This window comes from Pangasianodon hypophthalmus, chromosome 16, assembly GCF_027358585.1.
Source record: "Pangasianodon hypophthalmus isolate fPanHyp1 chromosome 16, fPanHyp1.pri, whole genome shotgun sequence".
NCBI lineage: Eukaryota > Metazoa > Chordata > Actinopteri > Siluriformes > Pangasiidae > Pangasianodon > Pangasianodon hypophthalmus.
Window position 1 is genome coordinate 14848540 of NC_069725.1, and position 16330 is coordinate 14864869.

The 16330-nt window shown below is 38.3% G+C and overlaps 1 protein-coding gene across 2 annotated transcripts in view; it reads left to right on the plus strand.

The window, feature by feature from the left end:
* Nucleotides 1-16330, plus strand: part of plxnb1a (plexin b1a) — a 68812-nt gene that overhangs the window by 25967 nt on the left and 26515 nt on the right. For both annotated transcript variants that reach the window (XM_053240836.1, XM_026921036.3), the window contains 2 exons: nt 11839-11912; nt 12445-13558. In XM_053240836.1, coding sequence (XP_053096811.1) covers nt 11863-11912; nt 12445-13558 — 1164 coding nt within the window. In that variant the 5' untranslated portion in view covers nt 11839-11862. The remainder of the gene's footprint in view (nt 1-11838; nt 11913-12444; nt 13559-16330) is intronic.

Genomic DNA, 16330 nt, shown 5'->3' on the forward strand with positions numbered 1-16330 from the left:
CGATGTACAATACTCTCAAATGGTGCAGATTTTAAGAAAAACAAGATTAGCAAAACCAAAGGATTAAAGTGCTAGACTCAGAGTGTTGAATCCACTTCCTGAACTTCCTAGACAAGATGAGAATGGGAAAGAGGATGAGTGTGACATAGCAGGCACCTTTTTTAGGGTACCAGTATGGGGTCACAAGGTGACAGCTATGCTATTAGTATTCAGCGAGGAAACAAGCAGATGTTAAAAAACTTTAAGGAAGTAGGACAGAACTGAATTGTGCAAAAATAAAACTGAGGTTTTTTGACATGAAACCTGAGAGAATATAACAGTAATTGTTCAGGGACAGGGAGGACAACAACTGTACTTGCTAGCTATTCTAGCTATCTTTAAAAACTACCAATGTTGCAGCATCCATAAAAGACCTACACCTTGCAGCAAAATTGTCATTTACAAATTACCACTAGGACTGGAACGATGTAATGGAAACTGTAGCTGGAGAGTTTAAATTTAACAACAAAAAGCAATTAAAGCAGAATATTAAAAACTGAAAACACTGTGCTTGACTGTGATGTGCTAAGCAGGAGTGATAGGGAAAGTGTAATACATTTGCTTCCACCTCCCACATCAACAAAAATAAGGTAAGATCGCGGTTTATGTTTACTACCCTCCTTTGAGCTAGTTTTAAAAACTACACTGATCAGCAGAGTATGACAATGCAGAAGAAGTGCTGGTTTAATACAATAGATTAAAATGTGCTTTACTGTCCTTGAATTGTAATTTGTAATTTAACATTGTATTGTCCTGTTTATAATGTTATGAGGTTTTATCATATAAATACAAAGAAAACATTGTTAGGAACAGTAGTGTTGACTTGTCTTGTGCCTATGACTGTTATAAAAATGAGGTAATTAGACAAAACTAAAGCTTGCCTACTTTTTACAGTATTAGGTGTAAATCAGGATTATCTCAGTTGTAGTGCAAGCACTCTGCTAATTCTAATCCACTGTTTAAAAATATTAGGCCCTATTCAGAGTTGAGTTAAGTGAGCATAGTAACTCCATTAGGATAGAGTTTGCCTAGAACAGAGGCATGTAATGTGCGATTCTGAACGTGAACTTAAATGCATTTATTCTTGCGTGATATCAGCTAGAGCGAGGAGCAGTATTCGGTGCAACATCTGTCTGTCTGAAAGTTTGATGTATCCATCATGTATGTCACGCTAAAATTTAGGTTTTGGGCTATAAATACACTCAAAAAACTATGAATGCCATTAGAGGCCAATACCAAACACATAATTATGACAAAATTAATTAATAGTATCGTCCCTTTAAAGTCTACAAAAAAAAGGTTTTAACTGGGGACATTGCTTCTCTTGAGGACTGAATTTTTTGTGGATAAAATTATGGATAAAACAACACTTAAGCTGTAAGTGTAGCAGATGAGTACTCGGTCAGCTTATTCTTCAAACTGTGGGCATGGTTTCTTGACAGGAGATCTCATCAAATGAACAAAAGCGTTATTTTATTAATTTGACAACTCAAAATAGTGAATTAAAAGCTTGATAAAATCCTACACATGCATTATGTTCTCATGACTTTGATTTTGCATGCCGTGGCTTCATTAGGTTGTGTGCACAAGTAACTGTTGGAGCACGATATAGAAAAAAATAAAATGCAAAATAATAGTTGTGCTGGATCAAGTGCTATTTTATAATCTTTGGAATAATAAGTGTGGAGGCCATATTATTAAATTAAGCCAAACTCTGCGGTGATTAATGTGATCATTACTACTAGGACTATTCCTGAGGCAATATACTGGCAATATACAGTACTATACAGTACATCTTCTTATATCATTGTATCATTGTATTAATATTGTTTAGTTTTCATTTTAAATTGTTTTGTCCCGTTACCTTACATCATATTACGTTTGCATTTTCTATCCCTTTTTTGGGGTTCAAAGACAAGTGTTTATGTTTAAAGGTGGTGGTCAAGACACTACTGAAAAACCCCATCTCTGACATTTCTACTCAAGAAAAATCAGGCAACCTCAGACTATAAATACGCACAAATGTATCTGTGTAAATATTGTTGTTACTTTAGGACTTAAGTCAGCAACTCGGCACAATGTGGGGTAAAACTACACATAGCCTACTGCGATAAAGTAGAGCATACAATACTAGCTACAGTTTTGCTCAGGCACAGAGAGGTGGTGTGAGCAGGAAAGAAGTCACTTTAATTTCTGTGGTTAGGATAAAGCTGAGTAAGCGGCTAATTCTAATGCTTCTGGTACTTAGGTAGACCTGATGTCACCACTACCACCTCGGCCAGAAGAAGACGTCAGAAAGAAGAAATTCAGAAATCTCTAAACTAAAAAAAACAGTTTATTTTTATTTTTTTTTTTTTATTGCAGTCAATGGTTAATTCACCACAGCTTATAGCACATAAACCACATCTTTAAAACAATCCACATCTTCAAATCCACTGCAAAATTGGAAGAACCTGAGAGAATTGATATACTGGGAAAAAATATCAACTAATCTTAACTAATATTTATTTGCTTGTCTTATAATACAAAGCCATTACATTTGTGAAATACAGTCGGGTCCATAAGTATTTGGACAGTGACATGATTTTCATAATTTTGCCTCTTGACTGCTTCATTTCGAATCCATTGTGGTGGTGTAGAGGCAAAATTATGAAAATTGTGTCACTGACCAAATACTTATGGACCTGAATGTAAACTCCAGCATTAGTCTGATAGTCTAATTAACCTGTACTCACATCTGGGACTGTTGAAGCATGACTTAACACTTCACTGAGCTAGTGGACAATGACTGGTTGGAGTCCAATATAAAGGGAACATGCTGAATAATTGAAAGGCCCCCAAACCACTTGGCTTTGCCAAAACTCCCCAGGATGTCTGGCCACTGTTTGGCTCTATAGCTTTGAGTGTGGGGCCAGTGGCGAAGGGCTAAAATGGCTGCCAGGCTTAAGAAGCAGGTGTGTTTTTCCTCTGTATGCCATCTTATATTATTCAGCTGTCTTTCGACGGTCAGTCAGAAGAAAGCTTTCCTCTAAGGGAGCATTGTACTTCAGCCTACTGCACTACATTTTAGCAATAAAGGCCGTGAAAGCAGCATTTACAAATCCTTACAGATTTCTAAGCTTTGGTTTTTTTCTAAGAAAAGAAATTATAAGAAAAAAGAATAAGAATGTTGCAACTGAAATTTTGCTTTATTTAGCATCCTTTTGCCTTCCTCCTCTGTTTTTTTCTTTTTTCTTTTTTCTGAGAGTTCAAGACCCTATTAACATTACATTTGCATTAAAGCACACATTTACATAGGTCTGTTTTCATGTATGGCATAAAACCATGGCCATACAGGTCAAGAATTTCAGTTAATGCTCACATCAAACTTCAGAATGGGGAAGATGTGATCTCAGTGACTGACCATGGCATGGTTATTGGTGCCACACAGGCTGGTCTGAGTATTTCAGAAACTGCTGATCTCCTTGGATTTTCTTGGAAAAATTTAAATAGAACAGTGTGAAAAACATTCACTGAGTGACATTTCACACCTTCTTGATGAGAGAGATGAGAAGAGAATGGCCAGACATGTTTGAGTTGACAGGACAGCTATGGTAACTCAAAAAAACACTCTTTACAACTGTGGTGAGCAGAAAAGCATCTCATGCACACCATGCCAAACCTTGAGGGGGATGGGCTACAACAGCAGAAGACCACATCAGGTTCCACTCCTCTCAGCTATCATGGGCAAAGACTCACTGACATTGGACAGTTGAAGACTGGAAAAAGACTAGGATTTTGCAATCTTCAGCTGTCCAGTTTAGGTTTTATTTCAGAATGTATATAGAAACTTTGTTCAGCACATGGACAGGGAAAGAAGAGGATGATACTGCCTATTCCTACATAGTACTGAATGTGTTAGACCACATTGAAGAGTAGACCAATAATGCAGGAAGTGAGGAAGTTTTAGTTTTAGCAGACACACAGGAGACAGGTGTGTGCTTGAGGAATGTTCAGCTGACATGTAACCTCTAATTACAATATAGCGCTCATATTTCAGTGAACGTCTGCGACTGAATTTTGGATAAAGTAAGCCTAGACTGGTTTGAATGTAGAAATTTCCATTTAACAAAGGAAAAGTGCATTCTGGTGGCAAGGAGTTAAATACTCCCAATGCAGTGTGTACCTTTGCTTAAGCAGTGACAAAAACTAATTACATATTCAGCAGGCCTATTGGTTTGACATAAGGAAATCCTGATACGTTCATGGCAACATGGTGTGTAAATCTTAACAATGGATTGAATTAAAATAGATTTAAGTGGTTGATTTCCAAAATTCAAACTGAACAACAACCTTTCAAGTCAATGGTATTTCAGGGGTTGTTACAACCACTGCTTTTCTGACTGCTGACAAGCACCCAGAGAAATAATAAACATTATTTAATGTGGATTTAATATACTGATATGATCTATGATATGAATCAACCAAAAATGCAGGATATGATTATTTGTGGCAGATGCTGTGTATCAATGACATACAGATTTGTAACACAGATGGTCCTTGAAATTAGTTATAATGAGTTATAATAAATGAGCTATAATAGTACTGGTCTGTACACAGGTTTAGCCCTCTGGCACTGTCATAATTTTGGAGCTAAATGTAATACTGCCACACACTATATGGCCAAACGTCTCTGGACACCTGACGATCATATCCATATATATATACCACCCCATTCCAAAGTTGGTCCCCTTTGCTGCTATAACAGCATCCACTCTTCTGGGAAGGCTTTCCACTAGATTTTGGAGGAATTCCTGTGGGAATTTCTGCTCATTCAGCCACAAGAGCATTGGTGAGGTCAGGCACTGATGTTGCGTGAGGCGGTCTGGGGTGCAGTCGGTGTCTCAGTTCATCCGAAACATGTTCAGTGGGGTTGAGGTCAGGGTTCTGTGCAGGCCACTTGAGTTCTTCCACTCCAACTTTGGCAAACCATGTCTTCAAGGACCTTGCTTTGTGCAAAGGGGCACTGTCAGGCTGGAACATGTTTGGGCCCCTTAATTCCAGTGAAGAGAAATCTTAATGCTACAGCATATAAAGACATCGTAGACAATTGTGTGCTTTCATCCTTATGGCAAATGTGTGGGGAAGGCCCACATATGGGTGTGATAGTCAGGCACAGCCTGTCATTTTACAGAGAAAATGGAAAGCATAACCAAGACTAAAAGTGCTTACAACCGAGACTCCCTCCACAAATGTTAAATAAGTGTCTCCTAACAAAAAACCTTCACTACATCAATGATTGTAAAAATTACTTTGTTAAAAACACATTTTTTAAATCCATCTATTCTTAGATTATGTGAAGCATCTGCTACCAGTATCTGTGTATGATCTGGTACTATAGAAACAATAATGAGCGTATTGATATTAACCTATCGTTCAAGTTACAGTAGCAACTACCTGTGCTGTTATTTAAAAATAATTCATACCTTCTGGTCAATCAGATTTGAGCATTGTGGTATAAATAAAAATGCAAGAAGTGTCATCTAAATTTTGAACATAAATGAAACCAAGATAAATCATGTCAGATTTTTTTCCACCTTTAGTGTGATATAACAACCAACATTCATCAAACTTCCAACCAAAATTCAAGTGAAAGCAAACAAACATTTTAGGAAAACAAAAGGAAAAAGATGACAACTACAATAACCTGGTTGCATTAGTGTGCACACCCTTTTATAATCTTTGGGCATAATTCTAACAGATATGTTTGGTGCAAAAACAGGACTGCTTATCACCCAAAGAACTCCATACCCATGGTGAAGCATGGTGGTGGCAGCATCATGCTATGGGGCTGCTTGTCTTCAGCTGGGACTGGAGCTCTAGTCAAGATAAAGGGAATCATCTTTGGAATGTTTTGGAATGGTCCAGTCAGAGCCAGGTTCTAAATCCTACGGAAAACCTGTGGAATGACTAGATGAGGGTGGTGCAGAGGAGATCCCCTTGCAGTGTGATAGGTCTGGAGCATTATTGCAGGGAAGAGTGGAATAAAATTGCCAAATCAAGATGTGCAAAGATAGTAGACTCTTTCCCAAAACTGAGTGCTGTATTACAACTAAAAGGTGATTTAACAAAGTATTAGATGAGGAGTGTACACACTTATGCAACCAGGTTATTGTAATTTTCTTTCTTTTAGTTTTTTTTTCTAAAACATTTCTATTTGTTTTTTACTTGAATGTTTTTGGTTGCTATATTATATTAAAGGTGGAAGCAGATCTGATGATTTATCTTTGTTTAATTTTTTTATATCATAAAAACCTGCTATTTTAAAAGGCATATGTAGCCATTGTATATGCAATAATAATAATTATAATAATAATAGTAATAATAATAATAATAATAATCAAACTTATTTAATCTTTGCCATCTGAGCTGTATCTCCTTTGCTGATTTTGCTAGTACAGCTTAAATTCTTAACTACAATGTGAGTGACAAAGTCTTCACTGGATTTCATTAAATGATAAATGTCCACCAACATGGTGTGATGATCTGGAGTGAGTGTTCAGTAGTAGGTGTAGTTTTCCTGAAACTGTTACTTGCAGCCTGTATAGTTACATTAAATAAGAGGTGTTAATAATTTAGCAACTATTTTATGATTCCCTACCTTGGTGCAGCTCATTCTTCTTTTAGGTGATTTGCCGTGGCTCATTCACTTCGTGAGTGTATCTAAGCGGGAGAGCACTTTCTAACTTCAGCTGATTATTAACATTCTAAGAATGTGTAGAAACAAAAAAAATTGTAGAAGCAAACATTTTACAATTATAGTTTATATAGTTTATATAATTTTAATTAAATTTTAAAACATAATATTTTGCCTATGGATCATGTCATTTTATTAAATTCCACAAAAACAGAAGTCTCATAAGAGAGAGGAAGAGAGGGGCTCTGCAACAGAAACACACCCCTCTGTGTTACCGTGCATATTCCCATTCAGTGTCTAACCTTTGGGGTGAGGGGTGGACCTATTTATAGTGCTGAGGGTCTTGTTGTCATGGGAACTCTGTGTATGAGGACTTGGGTACTTGTTTGAGATGCCTTAAAGAGCCTGAGAACTTAGAGACAAGTCAAGCTTGATATCAATTAGGCATGCTATACCCTCAACAGCTCTGTTTAATTCATGTATCTGTTATTGCTGTCATTACTCTGAGGGCTTTGAGAACCCTAAGAATATTAAATATTCACTGATCATTAACTGCACATGATGCTGTTTGATGCTGTTTCTGAAATTCATTCTCAAATTGCTGGTAAGTAGTTATTAAACAAAAATGGATGAGTATAGTTGTGAAAACTTGAAACGTTTGTATTATCAAGTGAAGTGGGTTTTACCGTCATTCCTCTATATAGTGTGTATACATTGGAACGAAATGTGAGGGGAAATAAATATTCAATAAATATTCTTTCTTTTTTGTTATTTACAGTGCATTTATCCACTTCAAATTTACATGCATTTTGTTGTTTGACTTTGTACTTATATACTATATGGCCAAAAGATTGTGAACGCCTGACCATCACACCCATATGTGGTTCCGCCACAAACTGTTGCCACAACATTGGAAACGCACAATTGTATAGCATGTCTTTGTATGCTGTAGCATTACAATTTCCCTTCACTGGAACTAAGGGGCCCAAACCTGTTCCAACATGACAGTACCCTTGGACACAAAGCAAGGTCAATGAAGACATGGTTTGCCAAGACTGGTGTAAAAGAACTCAGCCTGCAGAGAGCCCTAACCTCAACCCCACTGAACACCTTCGGGATGAACTGGAAAGCCGACTACATCCCAGGCCTCCTCACCAACATCAGTACCTGACCTCACTAATGCTCTTGTGGCTCATTAATGGCCACAAATCCCCACAGCCACATGTCATTACAAAAGATGTTACCATTGGTTAGGAGGACACACCAGAAGTAGCAATCATGGTGAAGGTGAAAATGCTTCCAAAAATTCAGGGACAATATTATTAAACTTTTTGAATGGAAGAAGCTATAGAGCCATAGCAAAGAGCAAAAACCTTAAACATCCCTGTCAGTACAATTGGTTTGATAATATGGAGGTTTTAAAAAAACATCATGGAACCACAACTAATCATCCCCGGACAAGGACACCATTCAAGATTTTACATCATGCTCTCAGGCTAATGATAAGGAAGGTAAGAGAGAAGCCAGCAGTCACTTGAAAAGAGTTGCAGGATGACCTGAAAGCAGCAGGATCAACAATTACACAGAGAGCAAAAATCAATGAAGTGTATTGAAATTATCTCCATTCCTACATCTAGATGCCTACAGAGATGCATGACTAAAATGAAGCAAAAATAGAACAATAATTCAGCTTGTCATGTTTGGACAAGGAAGTGTTTGCACATACGATCCCAAGAACACTATACCCTCAATGAAGTGGAGGTGGGAGCATCATGATATGGGGCTGCTTCTCTGCAGTCGGTACTGTGGCATTACACGTCACTGAAGAAAACATGAATGGAATGGAATGATGCACCAGGACATATTAGAGAAGAATTTAATCTTGTTGGCCAAAAAAATGAATCTGGGGAGAAGATGGATGTTTCAACAAGACAACGCCACCAAGCAGCCAGAATAACTCAAGAAGGTCTTGCATGTCCTAGTCAATCTACTGACTTGAATCTCACTGAAAATATATCACATTTTTGAAATTGTGAGTCTACAGTGGGTATAGAAAAGAATCACCCCCCTTCAAAATAATCACATTTTGTTGCTTTGCAGCCTGAAATGAAGACAGATACAATTTTTGTTTTATCCAGCTGTATTTACTCATATATCTTTTAACATCCAAGTGAAGGATATAACAGCAACAGGTCAAAAAAATGAAAAAGAAAAACCAGAATCACTGAGTTGGTTAAACTATGGGTTGCAAGGCACTGTCAAAAGATTTCCGGGATAAAGTTGTAGACAGACACAAGTCAGGAGATACAAAAAAATTTTAAAGGCTTTATCAATCCTTAGAAGCACAGTGAAGTCTATTATTAAGAAGTGGAAGGTGTTTGGTACAACTGCGACCCTCCCTGGGTCAGGACATCGCTCCAAACTGGTTGGAAGACCGAGGAGGAAACTGGACAGAGAGGCTACCAAGAAGCCTACAGCAACTTTGAAGCAGTTGCAGGAATTTATGACAAAGAGTGGTCAGTGTGTGCATGTGACAACAATATCTCAAATTCTCCACAAATGTGGCTTGTATGCGAGGGTTGCAAGACGCACGTTGAAGATTCTGAGGCCACGTGGAAAAAGGTGTTATGGTCAGATGAGACTAAAATCGAATTATTTGGCCTCAACACCAAACGATATGTCTGGTGGAAAGCCAATACAGCTCACCATCCAAATAACACCATTCCTACAGTAAAGTATGGATGTGGTAATATCCTGTTGTAGGGGTGTTTCTCTGCAGCAGGGACTGGAGCACTTGTCAGGATAGAAGGAAAAATGGATGGGGCAAAATACTGTCAAATTCTTGAGGAAAACCTGTTGCCCTCTGCTAGAAAGTTGTCAATGGAAAGAAGGTTCACCTTCCAACAAGACAATGACCCAAAGCACACAGCAAAATTGACCACACAGTGGTTGAAGGAGAAAAAGGTGAATGTCCTTGCATGGCCTAGTCAGAGCCCAGACTTAAACCCCATTGAAAATCTGTGGAATGACTTGAAGACTGTAGTCCACCAACAGTCACCATCAAATTTAACTGAACCTGAGCAGTTCTGCAAAGAAGAGTGGGCAAATATTGCAAAGTTGGTAGAGATGTATCCCAACAGACTAGAGGCTGTAATTAAAGCAAAAGGTGGTTCAACAAAATACTGACACAAGGGGGTGATTCTTTTTTTTTTCTGACATGTTGCTGTTATATCTTTCACTTGAATAAGTTGCACTGAGTAAATACAGCTGGATAAAACAAAAATTGTGTCTGTCTTCATTTCAGGCTGCAAAGCAACAAAAGGGGGGTGATTCTTTTTTATACTCACTGTATCAGAGGGACCCGTGTAACTTTGGGGAACCGAAGACAATTTTGAACCAAAATTGAACCACAGGGCTGCAAAAGACTAATTACTTGTTGCTGTAGACATCTCAAAGCTGTAATTGCCAACAACAACTTTACAAAAAAAGTACTAATGTTGGTCATTTGTGATGTCTGAATTCTTTTTCCCTATCAGTTTCTTTTTTTTTTAAACATAACTTTGTCTATGCTTACAAGTACATCCTTTTTCTATTCATATATATATAAGTAGTCCAAAGACATTATGTGTGTAGATTTGAAGTGGATATTTGCACTGGAAGTATATTAAATAATAATATTAATCTCTTCTCACTGTAGATATCTGTACAGTAAGTACCCCAAATTCTTTAATCATATTTTTTCAAACTGTATTTGTGTTATTTCTACAATTTCTGCAACATTTCATTAGTGACAGGATGAAAGATGAGACAGTTAGGCCATTTGGAGAATAGAGTTAGCCTGATTTGGAAAGGTAGTTGTATGATGAATATTCTCTGGTGGTGTCTGTCCAAAGACCCTACACGTAGCCTCTCTCACACAGTTTCTTTCCCTTTCTCTTGTTCTCTCTCTCTCTCTCTCTCTCTCTCTCTCTCTGTCTCTCTGCACCTTTGTTGTCTCTGTAACTCTGGTTCTTGGTCTTTTGCTACTGTTGTCTCTCATCCTCTTTGTAGCTGCAAGCAGTAAGCAGCTGCCAGATTACAGCCACATTAGAAATGGCGTCCATCTGCAATAACTACTAATTTGAAGACAAATCAGCTCCATTCCAGTTCCTAATGCCATTAAATTGATATCTGAAAAGCCTTTTTCACAGCGGGAAACCCGTCTCAACACTCTTTCACATGGTGAATGGTCACATTGTCCCCTGGGAATAATAAATAGGCTTCTTAATCACCCAGAGTGGCAACTTCTCATGTTCATTGTCATGCCCAATGAGACGTGACACTCTATTGAGGCTATAAAATGTGGAGTCAGTACCAAGCCTTCAACAACTGACATTAGTGTCTGTCCCTCCCCTCTGTGACTGTGGCGTGGTATAACAGTCCCTGCATCCGTGCCCTTGGCTCCATAGTACTTGCCTTTTAGAAAGGACATTCTTGGTAGAAGTTTTGTATTTTCTACTTTTCTAGTTGTTGTTTTTTTGTGTGATTGATCGAAAGTGGTATCTGTTTTGGTGTGGTCATTGGACACTCTGTGGTTTTAAAATGATAGTATATATCAGTGATAAATATTTCATTATGATGAATGACACATAAACAAGACCTCATCATTAAACAATGAAAAAACAGACAACCAGAACCAGAGAATGGGAGTGAAAGAGAAAAAGCAGGAAGCGGGACTGTGTGTGTGTGTGTGTGTGTGTGTGTGTGTGTGTGTGGGTGTGTGGGTGTGTGAGCGGATGATATACCTTTCAGTGTAGGTAAACTGAAAAAAAGTTCATGATGAAAAGAAAAAGAGAGAGATGGGTGGAGAGATGTTATATTTAGAAATTAAAATGATATGTGGGAAACATCAAAGAAAAAAACAGACCCATCAGTTGATTAAATGATTGAGTACTCTACTTTATTAAGATGCTATTCATTTAATTTCGTCACATCTAATTGACGAAAAGCAATAAAACATGGCATGAAAGGAGAGTTGTAGTGCTTTCATGGTGATTTATCATATTTCATTTCCTTTATTGGCAGTAATGCTAATGCGCTACTTTAACAACAACATTTTAACAAACAATTTTGTTCTCATCTAGGACCATGAACATGTTCTATGCTACATGATAGCCAAGAGGACAGAAGCCACCCCAGCTTACTGTTTCTGCCAATGGTATGAATGTTTAAATATAGTTAATATATACTCATCAGTGGACAGTGGACCACTGCTGACCAGAATTTTTTTTTTTTTATCAAAAACTTGCTCTATTACTTAATATGGTCCATTTCTTTGCCGAATATAAATAATTTTCAGTAACTTTTCTATCTTTTCCCTGACACATTAATGAAGCATGTAATAAAACATTTATACAGAAATGACTTTTGCACAGTACTATGATTGTGGCAGCTTAGTGAATTGGTGTGGTGATGTATCTCCTTTTTTAATAACATATTAACAACATAAACTACAAGCCATTATTATTGCAGCAAGTAGTGAACATGAGATTTTAAATTTTAAGTGGAGCATACAAAAACAAATCATTAATAGGATAGTTGTATGTTATTGGTGCAAACTTTTAGTCATACCTATGTGTTGTACATTACTGTGTTGATATAACTGAACATTATATCTCCATTACTGATGCTACCATCAGTAATTCTTTTCTTTTTGTCAGTAATTCTTTTCTTCTTTTTTTTTTGTTTAGTGCATTTGCAGTGCATTGTGGGATGGCGCTTGTCTCAACCCTGCTTTCTTCCCTCATTCTGGGAATTTTGGAAAGCCCACTGGTATGTTGCCACTATCCACGCTTCTCATCCAATGACACTGTGTTCCAGCACCTGGCCCTGCACCCTGACCCTACCGTGGGCACAGTGTACATTGGCGCACAGGATCGCCTTTACCAGCTGTCTGGACTGGACGACTTGCGCCTGGAGGTGGAAGAGACGACAGGTCCTATGAGAGACAGTAAGGATTGTCTTCCCCCTGTAACTCCAGAGAACTGCCCACATGCCCGGTTAGTGAATAACCACAACAAGCTACTGCTGGTGGAGCCGTATTCCCTCCAGCTTATTACATGTGGCAGTGTCCACCAGGGCACATGCCAGAAGCGCAGCCTTGCTAATGTCAGCCAGGTTTTGTTCTCTGCCAAAAGACCAATGGACACTCAGTACGTGGCCGCCAATGACCCAACTGTCTCCACCATTGGACTTGTGGCAAGTCCGAGAGATGGGGCTCCACCCCTGCTATATGTGGGAAGGGGCTATGTGGGCAGGGGTAGCCTCCCACCGATCTCCACTCGCCAGCTTTCCACTGAGCCCATCTTTTCCTATGAGGAGACGGCTAAACTGGGTGTAGCCGGCCGCCTATCAGAGTACGACCACAATTTTATACTAACCTTTGCACGACGCAACAATGTCTACTTCTTATTCTTCAGACGCAACCTCAAAGCCACTTCTCGAGAATATAGAACATATATTGCGCGGATGTGCCTAGATGATCATGCGTACTATTCCTACATCGAAGTTCCGCTAGCATGCCAGTCTCGCTTGACAGGGAAAAACTACAACCTCCTCCAGGGAGCACAAGTGGGTGGAGAGGTGGATGATAGGCAGGTCCTGATGGCGGCGTTTTCTACATCATTGAATGGGGCCAGCAAGCCGAGCGAGGAATCAGCACTTTGCGTTTACAGTCTGGATGAAATTGACCTCTGGATTGATCGCACACGAGACCTGTGCTACACACAAGTTGGCCAGAAAGAGGGCATCAGGGTGGCATATATAGAGTATGAGGTTAAATCCAGCTGTGCCAGCTTGCCCACGGTGAGAACATTTTTTTTAATAATATTTTCTAAATGTCAATAAAGGTACATGGACCGTATTCACAGTTGGTAACTTAAAGTCCGCTCCGAAAGTATTGGAACAGCAAGGCCTTTTTTTGTTTTGCTATGCAAGACATTTGGGTTTGATATCAAAAGATGAATATGAGATGATAGATCAGAATTCTAGCTTTCATTTCCCGATATTTACATCTAGATATGTTAAACAAAAAACATGGCACCTTTGGTGGCAGACCACCCAGTTTTTAGGTGACCAAAAGTATTGGAACAAATAGTCTTAAAGTAAATAACACTAAATATTTGGTTGCATATCCCTTGCTTGCAAATCAAGCTGGCAAACCACTGACATCACCAAACTGTTGCATTCTTGTTTTTTGATGCTTTTCTTGGCTTGTACCACAACTCCCTTCAGTCTCCTCTTCAGGAGATGAAATGCATGCTAAATTGAGTTAAAGTCTGGTGATTGACTTGGCCAGTCTAAAACCTTCCACTTTTTCCCCTTTGTTGTGTTGGCAGTGTGTTTTGGTTCATTGCCTTACTGCATGATGAACTTCCTCCAAATTAGATTGGGTGCATTTCTCAATTGGCTGACAGACTTTCTGTAGACTTCTGAATTCATTTTGCTGCTACCATCATGAGTTAGATCATTAACAAAAATTCGTGAGCCCATTCCAGAAGCAGCCAATCCCAAGCCATGACACTACCTCCACCGTTCTTGACGATAAGCTTGTATGTTTTGGATAATGGGCAGATCCTTTCTTTCTCCACACTTTGGCCTTTCCATCACTTTGGTAGAAGTTAATCTTGCTTCCAGAACTTTTGTGGCTCATTTCTGTATTTTGTTACTGATTACAATCTGGCCTTCTGATTCTTACTGCTGAAGAGTGGTTTGCATCTTGTGGTATGGCCTCTATATTCTGCTCTCTAAGTCTTTTTCGAATGGTGGATTGTGATACCTTCATCCCTGCCCTGTGGAAGTTGTTGTTGACTGACTGTTGTTTCTGGGTTTTTCTTCACAGATCTCACAGCGTTTGTCAGCAACTGCTTTTATTTGCCTTTGTTGACCTGTTTGATGTCTGGTTGTTAGTTTTTCAGGACATTCCAAATTGTTGTATTGGGTATGCCCAATGATCAATCGATTTTACCTCTTTTCTCAGCTTCAAAATGGCTTGCTTTTCTCCCATAGACAGCTCTCTGGTCTTCATGATGGTTTATCATTTTTAATAACAAATGCAGTCTTCACAGGCAAAACCCATGGCTCAAACCAAAAGTAGACATTCAGAGCTATTCATTGTTTAAACATTCAATCTATCAGGGCACACCTGGGCAACAAGAAACACCTGTCAGTCACATGTTCCAATATTTCTGATCACTTGAAAAATGAGTGGGTTCAAACAAAAGATCTGTGTCTAGGAGGAAGCACATCATAGCCCTCACGCTCCCTGGATGGCAACTGTCATATGAAAGGGAAGTGTTGGCTGGTAGGTGTGAATTGGCCAAGGCTAAAAATTGTGGAGATAATCCCTCTGTTAAATCCGTCTGTGAGAGAAAAAAACGGGACAATGCTATTAATGAATGTATGTATTTTATATTGGCCTCAAATGACATTTCAGTGGTTGTTTTATGTATTGAAGCCCAGAACCTAAATTCGTTTGTGAAATATTGTGGTTTCATTAAACTATTAGACCATGGCACTGGACTTAATACTGCTCCTCGCTCAAGCCGACATTGCACTTAAGTCCAGGGTCAAAACCGGACCTGTGTACCTCTCATGTAACTTCTGAATAGCACTGAAGTCTGTAGTTATGTCTGTGAACTAAATACAGGTGTATGCAATTTCTGTATTAAATACTCACTATGAACTCTGAATCTGTAACAGTAAAGGTACATTGTTTGTTTCAAACCATTTGCAACATTCAACTCTAAACAAATTCAAAATATTGAAGAATAACCCAAATTAATAAATTAATTTTGAGACTCTGTATATTATACAAATAATTGTCCTCCAGAATCAACTTGAAAATGTTTAATAGGGCCTCGGCAACATTACAGTATATTATCGATATTGTGATAAATTTTGTCACAGTACGCTTTCCTGGGATATTGCAGGTATTGTGATATTTTTTTATTTCATTTTTAAAAAGCAATTACAAACTCTCATTAGAAGCAGCTTATTTGATGTTAAAAATTTGTACTGAACTTTTAAATATGTAAAACGTTTTTAATGTATTGTTAGAATTTATTGCAATTATTTTGTTTTAGTTTTTACAGAAATTTGTTTTTTTACACGTTTTTGTTTAATGTAATGTAATTTGTAGCCATTGTGGTCATAAAAGTGTTTTCATGATTTTTTTTTTGCAGCAGTACTGTTTTGCTGGCAGTTGGTTAACTATATATCATGGTACATATTGTGTATTTTAGAAGTGTCTTCACTCCTAAAACAATAGTAAATGATAATATCAAGTGATTGGATATAATGTAACCTATTTTTGATTGAAAAATGATAGCCAAACCTCTGGCTTGTGTTGTTGCCATCTGCCATGAACTAAAAAGACCTTTTGTCTATTTAGGAGATAACATTAAATGCCCAGTTAAATGAGTGATGTTCATGCTGTATGACAGGGATAAAGCAGGAATACTCTAAGGTTTAGAATAACTGATAGAGGCTTCTGACTGGAAGGCACCTGACCGTTGCATGACACCCATATCAGATCTGATCTTCAGTGCCTTATTCAAGCTCATCAAGGTGCTCTAC